The 16,358-nt window shown below is 42.9% G+C and overlaps 1 protein-coding gene across 3 annotated transcripts in view; it reads right to left on the reverse strand.

The window, feature by feature from the left end:
• The window catches only part of PKHD1 (PKHD1 ciliary IPT domain containing fibrocystin/polyductin), a 1,284,809-nt gene that overhangs the window by 732,700 nt on the left and 535,751 nt on the right, over nt 1-16,358 (reverse strand). For all 3 annotated transcript variants that reach the window (XM_029596114.1, XM_029596113.1, XM_029596115.1), the window contains one exon: nt 10,680-10,892. In XM_029596114.1, the coding sequence (XP_029451974.1) occupies nt 10,680-10,892 (213 nt within the window). The remainder of the gene's footprint in view (nt 1-10,679; nt 10,893-16,358) is intronic.

Raw genomic sequence — 16,358 nt, forward strand, 5'->3', positions numbered from 1 at the left:
TTGTTTATATTTAAGGACACTTGCTTATTCAGTTGCCCTGTTAATCTCATATGCACCAGAAGAATTTTTAAGTCATCCCAGCAGTCTCTGCTGGCTCTGTCACCTGGAGTGTCAGTCAAGTTTGCAGTCACCCATCAATGAGCATTCAATTGGTTTGCTCTGCACTTGTGGAACAATCTGCCGCAGGATTGTAGAGTGCAAGCTAATTATTTGATCTTTAAGAAACAGGAAACAGATCAAAGCATGATAATTTGCAATTGCATTTGGGTTCAAGTAGACACCAAAGGGAGGATAAAAATTATGAATGATGACTGGAGCAGTAAATTTTAATATGATCCTAATTTCATGGGATATTCCTGTTCATATTGTTTTTGTTGCAACATGTTTTGATGTCTTTGATTACAGCGGTGATATCTAGTGGAAATAAATAAATAAATAAATAAATTGGCTCAGATTTATGTCGGACAAAAGAATGCAAAAAGAGTTTACTAAAAGGCAACAAGTCAGTTTCTTTCAGAATTCTAAAATTGTCCTCTAAAAATTAGGTACATGGTCTGTGGGCAGTTTAAAAATTTCCCCTCATAAAAAGGAGAAAAGAAACGCTGAAAAGAAAGTGCAAGTGAAAATATGAGCAAGCAGCATTGTGGGAATTTTTGCACAACAGTGTTATATTTAGGAGTCTGGCAAAAGTTTCACACTGCTTAATTGGTTAGTCCTAAATACTGATAAATATGATACTGCAACAGGAAACATTCTGTCTGATTGCTAAATTTGCTGTTATTTACCCTTACCACTTATCCTTTATATGTTTTTTTGCTCAGATCTTTCATAAAAGCAGAGGAAAAAATAAATCAAATTATAAAATCTGTTGTAAACATCTAATATAAACAGTTGATTTTCTAGTCAATATCTGTACCAGGTAGGAAGCTGAAACATTGCACACTAAGAGCCTGATTCATCAAGGTCTTGTCCTCTGGACATGGGAAAAGAGAAAAGCCTGAGTGAATTGGCCCTAAGAGATACATTTTCATAAGCTTATGTAGGACTTGGACTCATAAAATAAGAAGCTATGCATGTAACAGGCTTATGTGCTCATGTGGATTTTCAGATCCCTAAAATATGTGCATACTTTTATTACACAAAAAAAGGAGAATCTGAGTAGGCTTCTGAACTGGTGTAAAAGATGTATGTGTTTCAACAAATTAATTAAAAGAATTTACTTAGCTACTAGGGAAACTTTATCTAAGAAAATGGTGTGGTACACCCCTGTTTCTCCGCTGAGCAGGGGAGTCTGTTATCAACAGTTTCAGGCCAGAAGTTGCATCTTAAATGTTGCTGGGCTTTTTAACCTATAGCCTCTCTGTTATGGAGCAGCCTACCATTGGCTATAAGATCTGAGCTAAATTTGTTGAGGTTCCTTAAGTCTTTGAAAACATGGTTGTTTCCTGGTGGGTTCTGATCTTTTTTTTTAACTGAAATAGGGACCTCTTTCTATAAACTCCTTGTATTCTCTATCTATAATGATATGAGTTCTTAATTTTAAATTTTTGATCACAGCTGCTATGTTTTATTGTTTGTTTTGAGTTTTGTAGTTTCTGTTTTAATGTTTGTTTTAGATGTTCTGCCATATATATATGGTATTAATTTTGTAAACTGGCATTGTAGCATTAGTTAATTATGCATCATAGGAACCTAGTAGCAAATACTACATCTGTGGCTGAACTAAATTACAGATAATTTTGCCACATGTCCCAGGTCAATTTTGTCATGATTATCAATAGGATAATCTTTTAAACTGCATTCTACTGTATTTAAGGACATATAGCCTTGCATTGTTGTTTTTTTAAATAAGTCAAAGCATACAATGGAATGGTTGAAAGAAAAAAACCGTACTGGATCAAACTGTCATAGCTGGCCTGGGTCAGTTGGCAAATGTAATTTCCATTTAATTTCACTGAAAATTTAAAAAAAGAAGTAGGAACAGACAAGGCCATGAAGTTGGATTTCTCATAAGAAACTGTCAACTTGCGTTCCCAGTAAAGCCCTGTGAGCCTGATTAAAGACATTGATAAATTTCCCTTTTGAGCAATCAATAAAACTCCTTCAGTGCTGTTCAGGCACACAATGTGGTGGCAGGGCCCATAATTATACTGTCAAAAGTGTAAGGCACCCTGGCTGACTGTGACTCCCTTTCAACCTGACACATGATTGGCAGGCGGTTTATGGGTGGTGTGCACTGACTGGCAGCCGAGTTGGCTAAAGCCAAAGGCAACAATGAAACTTCCCAAAACATTGTGACCACCCGAGCACCAGGCTGCCACTCACAGGTAAATTTCGGACTCTTAGTCATATTAACATATCAAAGATAGCAACCGACAGAGCTTACTAAACAGTCTGAACTCAACCATAGCTGTGGAATATTTTCAACTATCCACTTCTAAAACAGACAAAAAAAAAATTAAATTGCACACAGCTCTGTCTTCTGTGAGATGGCTGAGAATTTCAAAGTCTGTTTGTTTAATGATCTCAAACTGTGATAGTGTGATAAAGAATAACATTGACATGCACTCCAATTTGTTCTATAGCATGGACCAATCTGGTGTTAAATTAAAAACAGCACAAAATGTTCTTTTTGATGTAAGTATTACAATGCCAGAAAATGCATACAGTCCTTCCAGTCAAATTTTCCGGGGTCTTTCACTAGGTTCAGTGTTAAATCATGGATTACACAAATGGTTTCAATGATGGTTAATTGTAGCCATGCACTGAGATTTTGTATTACCGAGTAAAGAAAAACGTATGATACAGTTTGAGTAGATTTCTTGGACAAATTATGTTAATATGGCTTTCTATTGTCTCTCCGTTGCAGAAAGGTATCTGGACAAATTTGAGCTGTGTTTAAATACAAATCAAGGTTTAGTGATGTTGGGAGGAATTCCTTTTTTTAATATATTGGCAGGAAATAAAACCCTGCTTTGCACAGAGGATTTAGATTGGCCTGCACTGAGAGTTGCCTACTACATTATAGCTCAGTAGCTCCCAGGGAACCTGAAAGGGGCTTTTCAGGAGGTGATGGAGCCAGAGCTCCAAGGTCCTACTTGTGAACACATTGTAATTCAAGGTCTACATGTAAACCAAGACAGCATACTACTCAACAATTATCTTGTTATTCCAATCCAAGGCATCTTAAGGACACCCCAGGTGGGACTGTGAACCCACAATCCCTGACTCAGGAGGCCAGTGCCTTATCCATTAGGCCACTGGGGCCAGATAAAAGGTTACTCACTACATTTATTTTTGCCAGAGGGAGAGGTAATTTGCCTTAGCAATCCTTGCATGAGGACTGAACACTGGCTACGCTGGTTCAGGGCCCATTGCTCTGACTACTAGGCTACACCATTCTACAGTGGATATATGCAGAAGTTGGGCCATCCATGCTTTAGAGCCGTGTGACCTTTCAACAAAATCCCTTTTTCATTTAGCAGAGAAGAAGCAACTTAAATAATTTTATCCAAAGTGGAGGATTTCCTGATAGAATAGTAGGATCACCACATTCAGTCCCAGTCCTGGAGGGCAATTCTTACCTAAAATGTCAATAAATGACTTTGATGTGACTGGTTCCTAGCGGCAAATTCTACACACCCTTGCAGCTAAACTTTATGGGTCAGGCGCTCCTCCTTCTGGGTATCTCCCAGGTACGTGCTCTCTCTCTATCCCATTATCCAACTAGAACAATTCTCAGCATAAGTCAGAACTCCTGAACTGCTGCTTCCATTTAGGCAGCAGATCTAATTACAGATCTCCAATTTTACAGATCTTCCCACTTTAGAGGTGGGTGGGAAGAAGAAAAATTTTGTTTTGTTTTTTGTTTCATTTTTGGGGAGTTGGTTTTCCACGAATTTCATTTTGTCTAATGTTTATTTTATTTCATTATTATTTATTTCACCCACTTACCCTGTCTAGGGGTGACTCTAACCCCGAGGCCTAGGCCCAGAAAAAAAGTCACCGCAACCTATAGCTATGCAAGGCTAAGGATTCAGCCTGGTCCTAAGCATGGGGGTCAAGCGATGAAGACCTAAGAATTGAGACCAGTATCAGGCATGGGTCCAGACCAAGGACCCAGTATTGGTATCCTGTCTCAGGACCAGACCATGGTGTCAGGCCTGGGCTCCAGCCCTGGTATAGGCCAAGGCCCAAGTGTTCTGACTCAGTCTCCAGACTGGGCTGCAGCATCAGACCTGAGCCCAGGCCCTGGCCAAAGTCGAAGCAAAGGCTATGGAACCTGGCCTCCGGGTCAGGCACAGCATCAAACCTGGGTCTGGTGCTGGAACATGGTCTCTGGGCTTGGCAATGGCATCGTGTCTGGACTCAGGCCCTGGCCTAGGCCAATGCCCATACATAGAGACACAACCTCTGGGTCAGGCCCCATTGTCAGAACCCAATCTCCAGACCATCAGGCTGTGGCCTATGCCTAGGCGAGACCCTGACCTCGGGCCTAGGCTCAGGCCCTGGCTCTGGCATCACGATCAGGCTTAGGCCCTAGGCAAGGCTCCAGTTTTGGGCCTGGGCCTAGGCCCAATGGATCTATTTTTTTTTTTTTCAAAACAGAATGTGAAAACCAACTAAATTTTGTCAGATTTTCATAATTTTGCTTTGAGAATAAAATAGGATATGTAATCACATTTCATATTTCATTTTGCCCGAATGCTCATCCTTATCCAACGTAAAACTCCAACCTAGAAAGCACTATCTCTGGACAGAAGAGGAGTAGGGACTTGTCTCTTCCTTGAGACTACCTCTGTTTCTCTCTTCCCATCTGACGAAATCCCTCAGAATTTGGATCTTTAGGAAACGCAGGATTCCTCCTTGGACTCCTATACAGAAAACTTCTCTCTAGTCTATTAGACCTTGGGCTCCAGCTTCTTCGCAGGGATCCTGACATTAGCACTTATCTATTAAGAGAGGTACCCCCAAAGAACCCTGTACTCAGGAGTTTTGTTAAACTGCTGCCACTTCTGACTGGGGAATGCCAGTTACCTACCACTCCTAATCTAACACCACTTCTCAAGCACTGTCTTATGAGACCATTGATGCTACACCAGTAAGGGGCAAATCTGGGACCCCTCCTTTCAGCAAAACATCTATATTCCAAAAGCTTCTGGAATGGGTTCAGAAAAACACATTGATAACAGAACAAAAAAGGGCATGAAACCAAAAGGATTTGCCATAATTCATTCACAACATATAAATATTGGAATCTCTTAAAAAAGTATCTTGAATTCAATGGGAAAACACTGAATGAAAAAGATAACTATAAATCTTCATATGATATAAGAAAATATTTTTATATTTATACTGAGGTTACAGAAATAAGGGTTCACAAATAAGCCGTAGGTATAGACTAGCTCAATACATCTGTGACTAAAAAGGTATTACCTGCAACTTGATTGTGGACCCTTAATTTTTTATAGAAACTGTTCTATAATAGTTTGGACAGATTCACACATATGTGGAAGTTTGTTGACTGTCATTTGATTTCAGGAGGACTACTATGATGCAGAAAAAGAATCAATTTTCACATATCGGGAGTAATTTTCAAAAGGCTTTAATGCCTAAAAGTAACATATATTGTAGAAATTTCCAAAGGCCATTTACACGTGTATAACACAGTTTTAAATGTGCATACCCTTTTGAAAATTACCCCCTTAAACTGCACTTATATGCTTGAAACCTATTGACAATTCAATAGCTTATAAGAACATAAGAACATGCCATACTGGGTGAGACCAAGGGTCCATCAAGCCCAGCATCCTGTTTCCAACAGTGGCCAATCCAGGCCATAAGAACCTGGAAAGTACCCAAAAACTAAGTCTATTCCATGTTACTGTTGCTAGTAATAGCAGAGGTTAATTTCTAAGTCAACTTAATTAATAGCAGGTAATGGACTTCTCCTCCAAGAACTTATCCAATCCTTTTTTAAACACAGCTATACTAACTGCACTAACCACATCCTCTGGCAACAAATTCCAGCGTTTAGTTGTGCGTTGAGTGAAAAAGAACTTTCTCCAATTAGTTTTAAATGTGCCACATGCTATCTTCATGGAGTGCCCCCTAGTCTTTCTATTATCTGAAAGCGTAAACAACCAATTCACATCTACCCATTCTAGACCTCTCATGATTTTAAACACCTCTATCATATCCCCCCTCAGCCGTCACTTCTCCAAGCTGAAAAGTCCTAACCTCTTTAGTCTTTCCTCATAGGGGAGCTGTTCCATTCCCCTTATCATTTTGGTAGCTCTTCTCTGGACCTTCTCCATCAGAATTATATCTTTTTTTTGAGATGTGGCGACCATAATTGTACACAGTATTCAAGGTGCGGTCTCACCATGGAGCAATACAGAGGCATTACGACATTTTCCATTTTATTCACCATTCCCTTTCTAATAATTCCCAACATTCTGTTTGCTTTTTTGACTGCTGCAGCACACTGAACTGACGATTTCAATGTGTTATCCACTATGACGTTGAGATCTCGCTCTTGGGTAGTAGCACCTAATATGGAACCTAACATTGTATAAGTAAGGCATGGGTTATTTTTCCCTATATGCATCACCTTGCACTTATTCACATTAAATTTCATCTGCCATTTTGATACCCAATTTTCCAGTCTCACAAGGTCTTCCTGCAATTCATCACAATCTGCTTGTGATTTAACTACTCTGAACAATTTTGTATCATCTGCAAATCTGATTACCTCACTCGCCGTATTTCTTTACAGATCATTTATAACTATATTGAAAAGTAAGGGTCCCAATACAGATCCCTGAGGCACTCCACTGCCCACTCCCTTCCACTGAGAAAATTGTCCATTTAATCCTACTCTCTGTTTCCTGTCTTTTAGCCAGTTTGTAATCCACGAAAGGACATTGCCACCTATACCATGACTTTTTACTTTTCCTAGAAGCCTCTCATGAGGAACTTTGTCAAACGCCTTCTGAAAATCCAAGTACACTACATCTACCGGTTCACCTTTATCCACATGTTTATTAACTCCTTCAAAAAAGTGAAGCAGATTTGTGAGGCAAGACTTGCCTTGGGTAAAGCCATGATGACTTTGTTCCATTAAACCATGTCTTTCTATATGTTCTGTGATTTTGATGTTTAGAACACTTTCCACTATTTTTCCTGGCACTGAAGTTGGGCTAATGGGAGCCCTTTTTAAATATTGGGGTTACATTAGCTATCCTCCAGTATTCAGGTACAATGGATTATTTTAATGATAGGTTACAAATTTTTACTAATAGGTCTGAAATTTCATTTTTTAGTTCCATCAGAACTCTGGGGTGTATACCATCCGGTCCAGGTGATTTACTACTCTTCAGTTTGTCTATCAGGTCTACCACATCTTCTAGGTTCACCGTGATTTGGTTCAGTCCATCTGAATCATTACCCATGAAAACCTTTTCCAGTACGGGTATCTCCCCAACATCTTCTTCAGTAAACACCGAAGCAAAGAAATCATTTAATCTTTCCACGATGGCCTTATCTTTAAGTGCCCCTTTAGCCCCTCAATCATCTAACGGTCCAACTGACTCCCTCACAGGCTTTCTGCTTCAGATATATATTTAAAAGTTTTTACTGTGAGTTTTTGCCTCTACGGCCAACTTCTTTTCAAATTCTCTCTTAGCCTGTCTTATCAATGTCTTACATTTAACTTGCCAATGTTTATGCATTATCCTATTTTCTTCTGTTGGATCCTTCTTCCAATTTTTGAATGAAGATCTTTTAGCTAAAATAGCTTCTTTCACCTCACCTTTTAACCATGCCAGTAATTGTTTTGCCTACTTTCTACCTTTCTTAATGTGTAGAATACATCTGGACAGTGCTTCTAGGATGGTATTTTTTAACAATGACCATGCCTTTTGCATACTTTTTACTTTTGTAGCTGCTCCTTTCAGTTTCTTTCAAACTATTTTTCTCATGTTATCAAAATTTCCCTTTTGAAAGTTTAGCACGAGAGCCGTGGATTTGCTTACTGTCCCCCTTCCAGTCATTAATTCAAATTTGATCATATTATGATCACTGTTGCCAAGCGGCCCCACCACCGTTACCTCTCTCACCAAATCCTGTGCTCCACTGAGAATTAGATCTAAAATCGCTCCCTCTCTCATCGGTTCCTGAACCAATCATTTATTCCATCCAGGAACTGTATCTCTCTAGCGTGTCCTGATGATACATTTACCCAGTCAATATTGGGGTAATTGAAGTCTCCCAGTATTACTGCACTACCAATTTGGTTAGCTTCCCTAATTTCTCTTAGCATTTCACTGTCCATCTCACCATCTTGACCAGGTGGACGGTTGTATACTCCTATCACTATAGTCTTCCCCGACACACAAGAGATTTCTACCCATGAAGATTCAATTGTGCATTTAGTCTCATGCAGGATGTTTATTCTGTTGGACTCTATGCCATCCCAGACATGAAGCGCCACACTGCCTCCCGGGTGCTCCTCTCTGTCATTGCGATATAATTTGTACCCCGGTATAGCACTGTCCCATTGGTTGTCCTACTTCCACCATGTCTCTGAGATGCCAATTAAGTCTATGTTATCATTCACTGTTATACATTCTAATTCTCCCATCTTACTTCTTAGACTTCTGGCATTAGCATACAAACATTTCAAAGTTTGTTTTTTGTTTGTATTTTATTATGCTTTTTAATTGATAGGGATAAGTTAGAATTTTTTAGCTCAGTTAAGTTTTAGTTACAGGCACTTGGACTACTTTTCTTATAATTGGAACCTCACTGTCGGGATGCCCTAATTCTAATTCTAATGCATCATTAGTATCCTTTGAAGATACCTCTCTCTGAACTATGCGCTGCTGAGCGACTGTCAGCTTTCCCCTTTGTTCTAGTTTAAAAGCTGCTCTATCTCCTTTTTAAAGGTTAGCGCCAGCAATCTGGTTCCACCCTGGTTAAGGTGGAGCCCATCCCTTCAGAAGAGACTTCCCCTTCCTCAAAAGGTTCCCCAGTTCCTAACAAAACTGAATCCCTCTTCATTGCACCATCGTCTCATCCACGCATTGATGCCCCAGAGCTCTGCCTGCCTCTGGTGACCTACGCGTGGAACAGGGAGCATTTCAGAGAATGCTACCCTGAAGGTTCTTTATTTAAGCTTTCTATCTAAGAGCCTAAATTTGGATTCCAGAGCCTCCCTCCCACATTTTCCTATGTCGTTGGTGCCCACATGTACCATGACAGCTGGCTCCTCCCCAGCACTGTCTAAAATCCTATCTAGGTGACGCATGAGGTCCGCCACCTTCGCACCAGGTAGGACTGTTACCAGGTGATCCTCATGCCCACCAGCCACCCAGCTGTCTACTTATGAGCATAAGATGCATTTATACATTAATATACATTATATACATTTATGCATTTATACACACAAAGCTCAGTCTTAAAATTAGCTGGTTATGTATAACTGGCTAACTAGCCAAGCCACTCATATGTTAACTTGTGTTAAGTACGTAGTATGTTATCATACTATAATGTGCATTATTGCTTATTGCACTTATAAGTGCAATATTGCACTTTAGCAAATTTTCTTCTTTAACTTTAATACTTTAACTTTTATATAGACTAATACTCATTAATATTAAAATTAGGACAAATCACATGAAACAATTAACCATTAGCTAATGCAAAAAACGTAACTGCACCTTTGAAGGTGCAGTTAAGGTCCAGCATTAAATTCCCATGGCCAATACAGCACTGACATAAGCAGTGATTGCCTATCCTCCACCCTCTTGGCCCTTCCTGGCATCTAAAATAAAGATCCCAATGGGAGGCCACCCTCTATGGCATCCTGATCAAGTGGCTTAGATGCTCTCACCTGATCCCTCTGAGTACTATCAACCAGAGACTCTGATGTTCTAATCTGCCCTATCTCCACCCTCTGTCCCAAAGAACTGCCAATAGGATTTCCAGGTCCCTGATCCACTCATGTGGGGGGCAAAGAAGCACATGAGGTCAATAGGCACTATTTTTTCATGTTGACAGATGTAGGAAAGGAAGGAATAACGTTCCATCCTGCCCTCAACTTAACCATTTGAATACCTCAGAAGGAGTAGATGGTATGGGAAGGAAGGAGATTGAGGCCCTGGATCCTCTTTTGGCAATAATTGGCTGGGGGGAGGGGTAGATCACGCATCATAGCCCCTTGTTGCTAGAATTCAAAGGAGTTGAAAAGGATGGGATATTTATTTTGGATGCCAGGAAAGTGAGGGTGGAGGGGGGGGGGGGGGGGGGGGACTGACATGACTTTCATTTTGCAAGCCGGGAGGATAGGGGGTGATTGTGGCTCACATTGGGCTTGAGTTAGGGGTAGCAGGCTATTGCAGATGGTTACGGCTGACAGTAACATATCTACATTAGCCAATACAAAAACATCATTTTAACACAGGATTTACTAACACCTTGATGGCCTTTAGTAAATCAGCCATTAAACTGACAGCTAACACTCAAGCTAAACTCACCCTTTAATACAGGTTAACAGATGATTTTAAATAGGCTCCTAAGTTTGACAAAAAATAAGTTTGTCTATATATCAAAAAAATATTTTTAACATATAGCTTTAAATCAGAAAATAACAACTCTCATACCCTTATTGGGCTTACCATGGATAGACAGAGTTGCATTTCTCACAGATAGGAATTTGACTCCATATGGAAAAAAGGGTGCAGAATATGAACTTCCATAGAGGTGGATCTGTGCTTTTCCATGAAAAGGTTGCAGTGGGGATCCAATGCGGAGCTCACCACCATCTGATATAAGAATATAATGGGCATGTAGATCAACAGGTCCAGGTTCAATGAAAAACAGCTTGCCTCCTGAAACAACATCAAAACAGAGTATGCATCCCATTAAATTCAGAATACCATTGCTTTTTTAAGTACTGGGTTTTCATTATCATTCAGTTATATATTTGCGACCCTGTCTGGGTTCACTAGAAGTTGCTATTCAATAAAATGTAGAATCTTCTGGTAGAGGGAAGAATGGTGGTAGTGCCTTCCCCCAAATGGGATGGGTTTACAGGAAGGACATTGAAGTATTTCCCAAGAAGCAAAAGAGAGGAGTTATAAAATGGATTTATGAGGCTGTGAAGCTTACAGTTTTGGAAGCTAGCCCTTGAGGCCTTCAGGACTAGATAGCTGCTAAGGAAGTTGCTAGAGGAGCAATAGAGCGCTTCCTGCAGTACAGCTGTGGATCACCAAGAAGGATAAGGACCTCAAGTCCATAGAGAAATCTGTTCTGCTGGGACAGTTGGAAAAGTGTGCTAAGAAGAGAAGGCTTTCTAACTGTTTTCTTTAGTGGGTCTCAAGTAGGGAGCTTGAGAGGGAACAATTTATTGAGGATTTCTGCTGTAGTGATTGGAACTAAGCTTTGAATAACATCTGTGAAGGTCTTTGTGATTGGAATGAAAAGCTGTCTTTGATCTTAAACTCTGGACTGTGTTTTGTCAATTTTTCCATTTATCTTTTTGACTTTCTGGACTTTGTTATTTGACCTCTGTAATAAATTCTGTCTCTCATTTGGAACAACCATTTTTGGTGGGGCCTCATAGCATTCTGCTGTTCCCCAATGGAGGGAACCTTAATTTTGAGGCTATAGGCAGGCTTTTACCACTCCTGCAGTTGCCAAGGGTGACTCCCAGCAAAAGGGGGGTTTATATATTATTCTCTTGTTTTAATTCTTCTTTAACCAGACCCACCAATTCTAGAGATGCAATGTTGAGATTTTGAATGCAGTCAGTAAGAGAAGGATTTTGTATGGTGAGTTTTCTTGCCAATTCTGATAAGTGTAGGGTAAGTCTTGGGGCTGATTTCAGTCTCCAGCCACCAACCATTCCCCCTTACCACCACCCCCACTACTGCCCCGCCTCAGCTTCAACTTTCTCACCTCTTTCAGACTCCTTAAAAAAAAAATAGGACCTTGGCTGAGGAGCCATTTTGTGTGTACAGTAAAGCTTACTGCAAAAAAAAAAAAAAAAAAAAAATATATATATAGATATATATAGATAGATATAGATATTGTTTAACAGAAACACCATATGTTAAACAATATAGATAGATAGATATAGATATATCTATCTCAAGAGTAGGTTGTTTTCAGGAGAAGGAGCATCTGGGCCTTCGGGCCTCCTGGAGAGAGGCTCACAGAGTAACCCAAGGCTATTTGGTGAGTGCTCGGGGGTTTTTTCCAGTTACCTTTTCGGCCATGGCAGTGATCCTTTGAGGTGATGTTGGCAACCTGATCTCCTCGGCAGAAAGTGGAAAAAGAACTGTTGTGGAAGTGGACCCTTGGGCCAAGGAGGAGTTGGCGCAACCTACACGGAGGAGCCCTGCAGGTCCCCACCGTCGACAGGCAGAGGCCTAACTGGAGCTTCACCAATATCAGCCCTTGTTCCACTTAGGTTAAGCCCTTGGGTGCCAGGGCTGGCTGGACTTAGGCATGGGCCTCTGGAGGTAAAGATCAGTCATGTGGAAGATGTTGTAAGCCAGCACAATAGGGGAAAGTGGAGTCAGGTCAAGCAGTGGTCAGGGCAGGCAGCAGGCAATCAGAATCAGGTTCAGACTATGGTGCGTAGAGTTCTCTCAGAGTCGAGGTTCTGGCAGAGGTTGGGCCAGGCAGAGTTCAGTCAATAACGGTAAACAGACAGTGGTCAGTGACAGGCAGAAGTCAAGCAGTGTCAAGGTCTAATCTGAGGTCAAGCCAGAAGTCTTATCCAAAGTTGAAGCCATAAGTCTGATCCAAGGTCAAAGCCAGACGTCCAACCAAAAGAGAGTAGGAATGAAGAAGAGGATGAGGGACCACAGGAACAGGAAGGGATGCTGAAGACAGATAAGGAAGACTGACAAGGAAGACATGAACTCACGATGAACCAGACTGCCAACAGAACCGGGAACAAGACACAGGAATACAGGAACTCAGGAACACAGCAGGAATCAGGAACCAGGAACAGAAGTCAGGAACCAGAAACACTGAGGCAATGCACTTCTCTGGGTGATGACCTATTGCCAAAGCTCAGAGCATCAGCATAAGTGGCCTTTTATGGGCCCAGGTCAGTGACCTCATCAGGGAAGGTTGAAGGGCTTTCCTGTCGTGGTTCCTTTAAATTTAGACTAGGGGTGTGCACGAACCTAGAAAGGACATGTGTCAGTGGCATCTTGATTGCGAGTCCTGGTGGCCTGAGACTGAGTTGGGGATCAGCGCTCCTGTTGCGAGCAGCAACTCGGCATGCAAAGGGGCCCTCATCACACTGGGCTACGGTGCATTTGCTCAGGCTGGGTTGGAGATGAAAACGGCGGTCTAAGGGAATAGCCTGCAGATTACTGAGCATAACAGTAACCCCCCTCTTGAGCCCCCCTCCAGAGGCCTTGAATTTGCAGGGGTACCAACCACGAAGAGTCCCTCTGACCCCTATGGTTCTCTTGGTTTGGGAGGTAGGTTCTACAACCAAATGACAAGGAATGAAGAGGAAGACAAGGGACCGCAGGAGAAGGAAGGGACACTGAAGACAGACGAGGAAGACTGACCAGATAGACAAGAAGTCAAGATGAACCAGACTGCCAACGGAACTGAGAACCAGTCACAGGAAAAGAGGAACTCAGGAACACATCAGGAATCAGGAACACTGAGGCAATGCACTTCTCTATTACTGAGACCAGAAGCATCAGCAGAAGTGGCTTTTTATAGGCCCAGGATAGTGACTAGGGATGTGAATCGTTTTTTGACGATTTAAAATATCGTCCGATATATTTTAAATTGACAAAAATCGTTAGAGCCGCGATACAATAACAATTCCCCCGATTTATCGTCAAAAAATCGTAAATCGGGGAAATGGCGCCGGCATATGGCCGGCGCCATTTTGTACGGAAAAACGATTCGCGTGCAGGAAGTCATTCCCGGACCCCGCTGGACTTTTGGCAAGTCTTGTGGGGGTCAGGAGGCCCCCCCAAGCTGGCCAAAAGTCCCTGGGGGTCCAGCAGGGGTCCGGGAGCGATCTCCTACGCTCCTGACGTCGGGGGACAAAAAAACAAAATGGTGCCGGCGCTACCTTTGCCCTGTCATATGAGAGGTCAAACGTAGCGCCGGCACCATTTCTACAACGCACCGGAGGTCCGAGAGTAAAAGATCACACCGGGACCCTTCCTCTGGACCCCAGGTAATTTAAGGCATTTTGGGGGGGTTCAGGAGGGTGGGGGATTTATTTTAAAGGGTCGGGGTGGGTTTTAGGGATGTTTTAGTGTGCCCGAGAGTGGAAGATCACACCGGGACCCCCCCACTGGACCCCAGGTAATTTAAGGCATTTTGGGGGGGGTTCGGGAGGGTGGGGGATTTATTTTAAAGGGTCGTGGTGGGTTTTAGGGATGTTTTAGTGTGCCGGTTTTCGATTTACACGATATTTAAAAAACCTAAACTGCGACGATCCGATTCCCTCCCCCTCCCAGCCGAAATCGATCGTTAAGACGATCGATCACACGATTCACATCTCTAATAGTGACCTCATCAGGGAAGGGTCAAGGGGCTTTCCTTCCGCGGTCCCTTTAAATTTAGACTAGCGGCACACACACGCTCCTAGAGAGGACTCACTGCCTTGAGCCCTGTTGGCTATGTCTTGACCGAGAGTCCTGGTGGCCTGAGACCGAGTCAGGGTTCAGCGCTGTACCATAGGCACACGGGGGTTGCTGTCTGAATCCAATTCCCTTTTTCTCACTGCTGTTGATGCAAAGAGCTTTAACAGTATCAAGGCTTTATTTGTTAAGGGTAGCAACTGACACACCAGCAAGTTACCCCCATGCACTCTTTTCTTTATTCCCATCCTCTAGCCTTTAGGGATCCACAATATTTATCCCACACCCTTTTGAATTCCTTCACTGTTTTTGATTTCACCACCTCCTCTGGAAGGGCATTCCAAGCATGCACCACCCTCTCCATGAAAAAATATTTCCTGACATTGGTTCTGAGTTATCATCCCTGGAGTTTCATTATGTGACCTCTAATTCTACTGATTTCTTTCCAACTGAAAAGGTTGTTGATTGTGCATCACTAAAACCTTTCAGGTATCTGAAGGTTTGTATCATATCTCCCCTGCACCTCCTCTACTCCAGAGTATACATTATGTCCTTCAACCTCATCATAAGTCATTTGATGGAGACCCTCTCACCATTTTGGTCGCCCTTCTCTGGACCGCTGTTATGCTTTAGGATGTGGACACTTGATCCAGCGAAGAGCGTGCGTCCAGTCGCTGGAAGGCGAGGCCAATTCCAGGACTCACAGGAGAAGGGGAAAAGGAAATCTGGATGCAGGCGCCTCCTGCAGGTCGTGTGGTCCAGATAGCTGGCGCCTCCAGCAGGTCGTGGGATCAGAAGCTGACGTCTCCAACAGGTCGTGGAAGAGAGAGCTGAGCTGGAGCCTCCAGCAGGTCGTGGAAGATAGAGCTGAGCTGGCGCCTCCAGCAGGTCGTAGGATCCGAAGTGGACGTCTCCAACAGGTCGTGGAAGAGAGAGCTGAGCTGGAGCCTCCAGCAGGTTATGGAAGAGAGGGCTGAGCTGGCGCCTCCAGCAGGTCGGGGAATTGGTATTCACAGTCCAGAAATCAGAGCCAAGGGGAACTCCACAACCGGTCCAAAAGTTCAGTATCAAAGAATACTCCGCAGCCGGTCCAGGGGTCGAGAGCCAGAAGAATACACCACAGTCAATCCAGGGGTCGAAATCCAGAAGAATACACCACAGCCAATCCAGGAATCAAGCATGGGAGGTCAGACGCAGGAACCGAACTCAGAAACAAACCACAGGAGCCAAGATGAAGTCAAGGCAAGGTCTGAGGTGCAGGCCTTGCCTTTAAATAGTCCCTAATGACTGACACTCCAAGCGAGGAGCCAATCCTAGCGCAGGGATGACTCCTGTAGCAAATCCTCTGCCGTGTATGGCCCTGAAGGGGGCGGAGCCAGAAGCCCCGGGAGGACGACCGACGCCATGGCCATGTTGAGTGGCGCACATCCGCGGACCCGACCCGCAGAAGCAGGACGCCGTCATCGGAGATGAGGCGGTCTGCCGCCCGGTAAGGGACAGGCCCCGGTCGCAGCTTGCCGCCGCTGAGGGTCATAACAACCGCCTCCATCCTGTCTCCGTCTCTTTTGAGATACGGTCTCCAGAACAGTACTCTAGATGAGGCCTCGCCAAGGACCTGTACAAAAGGATTATCACCTCCTTTTTCTTACTGGTTATTCCTCTCTCTATGCAGCCCAGCATTCTTCTGGCTTTAGCTATCACCTTGTCACATTGGTATAATCA

This window comes from Rhinatrema bivittatum, chromosome 3, assembly GCF_901001135.1.
Source record: "Rhinatrema bivittatum chromosome 3, aRhiBiv1.1, whole genome shotgun sequence".
NCBI classification, from domain to species: Eukaryota; Metazoa; Chordata; class Amphibia; order Gymnophiona; family Rhinatrematidae; genus Rhinatrema; species Rhinatrema bivittatum.